Source organism: Branchiostoma belcheri, unplaced genomic scaffold (genome assembly GCF_001625305.1).
Source record: "Branchiostoma belcheri isolate BF01 breed outbred unplaced genomic scaffold, Haploidv18h27 scaffold129, whole genome shotgun sequence".
Classification (NCBI taxonomy): domain Eukaryota; kingdom Metazoa; phylum Chordata; class Leptocardii; order Amphioxiformes; family Branchiostomatidae; genus Branchiostoma; species Branchiostoma belcheri.
In genome coordinates, this window is record NW_017802702.1 from 826753 (window position 1) to 830397 (window position 3645).

The 3645-nt window shown below is 39.9% G+C and overlaps 1 protein-coding gene across 1 annotated transcript; it reads left to right on the forward strand.

Annotated features, from left to right (window-relative positions):
* The first annotated feature begins 392 nt into the window (after window positions 1–392).
* Window positions 393–3415, forward strand: LOC109463615. The gene is made up of 5 exons (XM_019760468.1): window positions 393–435; window positions 545–1021; window positions 1537–2052; window positions 2349–2437; window positions 2930–3415. The coding sequence occupies exons 1-5, from the start codon at window positions 393–395 to the stop codon at window positions 3413–3415; spliced, it is 1611 nt and encodes a 536-aa protein (XP_019616027.1).
* The last annotated feature ends 230 nt before the right edge of the window (window positions 3416–3645 follow it).

The following is a 3645-nucleotide window of genomic DNA, read 5'->3' on the forward strand; positions in this document are numbered from 1 at the left end:
GCCTAGAGTAATGTTTGAAAAAATATCGTCATAGGTAGGTAATTTGTTATCTTTGTGGAAGTGATTATGCATAAATAAAGTTTAGATACAAAAATATATAAAGAGGCACATTAAACCCTAGATTTATATACGAAGAAAATCAAATTGTCTATGGTACTCTGATGTAGGTATTAATCTTCAATATAATGTATTATATTGTAGTTGTTTTTTTTATTTCTGTATCTGTATAAAAATATGTAGATGATGGGAAATAAGTTTTGATAATAGAATTATGTAAATTATGTAGAAGTACATTATCGTAAGCATTAACTTAGAAAAACCTAAAAAATCTTTATATTATAATGAGAAAATAAAGTTGGCGAAGTATTGGTGTTGTTGAACTCTTACCAAATATGCCCCCCCCCACACACAAAAAAAAACATTTGATTACCACTGGTAAGCAATATATATAATGAAATAGAAGTAATTAAAACTTTCATTGTATTTCTGTTACTAATTCCAGAAAGGTCTTCCACGGTTAAATTGATTTTTACCCCCTTTTCAGAACCGAGAGTATTTGTGATCCATGCAGGAGAAGATAAGGATTCATTTGTCCGTCCACTGGTCAGCAGCCTTCAGGAGAAAGGGTTGCAGGAAAAAGACATCTTTTTCGATGAGGTTGCCATAAAGCCAGGTGACATCATCAGGGACAGAATAATGTCCACCTTATCAAGTGAAAGTTTAGAGCTGGCTGTCATTGTGGTCAGCGCATCATTCCTTAACAAGTCCTACTGGCCAAGGCTAGAGTATGAAACGTGTCTGAAAAACAACAAGCACATATTCCCCATTTGGGTCGATGCTAACGAAGATAACTTTAAGGCGTTTAGTGAGTCTGTCGGAAAGTACTCCCCTACATTGAAACAGATGAGTGGCAGGTGTGTACAGAGACAAGAGGTCGCTAATGAGCTGCCAAACATCGCCGCTGAGATCGTACAACGGCTCTCGGCACTGAGACAAGGACATCACGCCACTCAGCCTCCAGGTTTGTGACAGCTGTAGACATGATACTATTGTATATTTATATGGTGTGGTCTATTATATACACGCACACAAACACACACCCATTGTGCATTGACTACGGTTACTGTCATACACATTCACATATACATACATGATTTTGTTATACGCATATAAGTACACATAAGTATACACATAGTCACGAATGCATAAATAGACACGTCCAAAAAAAAAACGCGCGTACACATAAACACACAGTCACACAACAAACATACATACACACATGCAAAAACACATAAAATACACATACATATAAACAAACACACATGCAAAAACATACAAAGAAACACATTTGAAACAGTGTAAGCACACAGACACATGCACAAACGCACCTGTAGACATTGCTGGAAGTGTATGGATTTTGCTGACGTATACAGGAAGTCTAGATGGACATCTATCTTTAAAAAAACACACATTCAAAGTTCAAATGTGTCTACTAGACTGTGTGTTTAACTGATATTTATTTTGTGGTTATTTCAGCAATCCAAATGCTTCTCTACCCGGGGCCTCCTTCGTCCTCAAGTGATTCCAGCGACTTAGAACAAGGCACTGGCCGTGTAGAAGAGAATGTCTGTGGCGCAGGGAACAGTGAAGAACAGTCGGTAGAGAAAACTCTGAAGAATGAGAAAGCAAAGGAGCTCGAATTGATTGAGCAATTTGGGCGAGTCCAGCTGCGATTGTTGAAGGAAGCAGAAGGCCTACTCTCGGTAGAAACTATCGCAGAAAGGACAGGAAAATTATTAGACGACCTTTATCAGAAAAGTTTGCGCGTCCTTGAGGTTAAGATGGGCTGCGTCATTGTTTATCTAGCCCCAAGCAATCTGTCCACCTTAGAAAGGTTTTGGAGAGACTATAAGTCAGGGCGACTTAGTCGTCAGTTCACTGACCGTCTTGTCTCTGACGAGATGCGCGCTGCTGCTGGCCAAAACTTGACGATGCGTGTTGTCATGCTGGAGAGACAGCACCGTCAGTGGACAGGATATTTCAACACACGAGGTGGGGTTTCTTGAAAGCTTTTTGTTCTTAATATAAATACTTAAAAATTATCGCTTGCGTTAGGAAACATTCTAACATATGCATGGAAACCAAAATCTATACACAGGCACTGTATGTGCAACCCATGTATACATGTCAATACATTGGGCACAGTATAACAAATGTCTGCCTCAATGTATTATTTTATACAATGGCTGTCAAATTTTTGTAACATTCAACAAGGTCGTGTCAACTATAGAATAGCAAAGACATTAGATGTATCGAAAAATATCCCTATGTTATCATTACATTCTCAGATATCATGCAGACGGGCCAGCAGCTTCCGAGCTCAACAATGACATCTGCAACTCTCCATGAGCAGCCCTCTGTGAGCCCTACCATCTCGGTAAGCATGGCAGAAACGTGTCTATCTTGCGGTACCGAGTAGTATTGCTGCATTACTGCTGCAATACTGTTGCAATACTGTTGCATTACTGTTGCATTACTGTTACTCTGCTATGCATTACTGTTGCAATGTGATTCAGCAGTGCTGTTGCATAACTGTTGCAATGATGTGGCATTACTATAATATCATTGCAATGCTAGTACATTAATGATGCAATGTTATGCATTACTGTTGCAATGATGTTGCATTACTGTTGCAGTGATGTTGCATTACTGTTGCAGTGATGTTGCATTACTGTTGCAGTGATGTTGCATTACTGTTGCAGTGATGTTGCATTGCTGTTGCAGTGATGTTGCATTACTGTTGCAGTGATGTTGCATTGCTGTTGCAATGATGTTGCATTACTGTTGCAATGATGTTGCATTACTGTTGCAATGTTCCTGCTCCATGAAGAAATCCTGCATCTGAACATTATGTGTGGTTTCTCCACAGAAAAGTACAAAGACCAAGTGGTCATATAATGAACCTCGGGTCGTGTACATTAAAAGGCACACGGACTTGTCCGATAAACAGGCAAAGGAAAAGAGAGTTGGGGCTCTAAGGGAACAAGTCGAGAGGGAACACAGAAAGGTAGAAGAAGTTGAGAAACGAAGACAGTTACTAGAACAAGAGGAGCAGAAGAAACACAAACACAAAGAGCAACTAAAAAAATTGCAACAGCAAGCACTCAGCGAGAGAGAAAAGCTGCTAAAATACCGTTTTGGTGACAAGCACGGTTCACGTTTCTTCGCGTGTACTGACGTAAGTGACATTCAGCAAAGTGACCACAGCTTACGGATTGGTGTCTTTGGGCCACCCGGGTCCGGTAAAGGCAGCTTCATCAACACCTGTGAGCGGGCTTTAAGGCTTACGACAGAGGGTAGGTCTCCTTACTTCAGCACTGGATGGAAACCAGTGTTTAAGCACGTTTGCTGTTGAAAAGTGTTCTTTTAGTCAACTGATAAAAAAGAACCCTGATGCATAATTTAAGCCATGCATGCTTATATCTCAATTTTATGCAGTGCAGGCCTTTAACATTTGCAGCATGTACGAGGAAAACAAGCTGCTATGTTCTAGATCAAAGACTGAATGAGAAAAGCCATGTTATGTACTTAAAGGAGTACTAACCTCCAGAAGGAAGTGCTATTTTCCGATACATCATGCTGCAA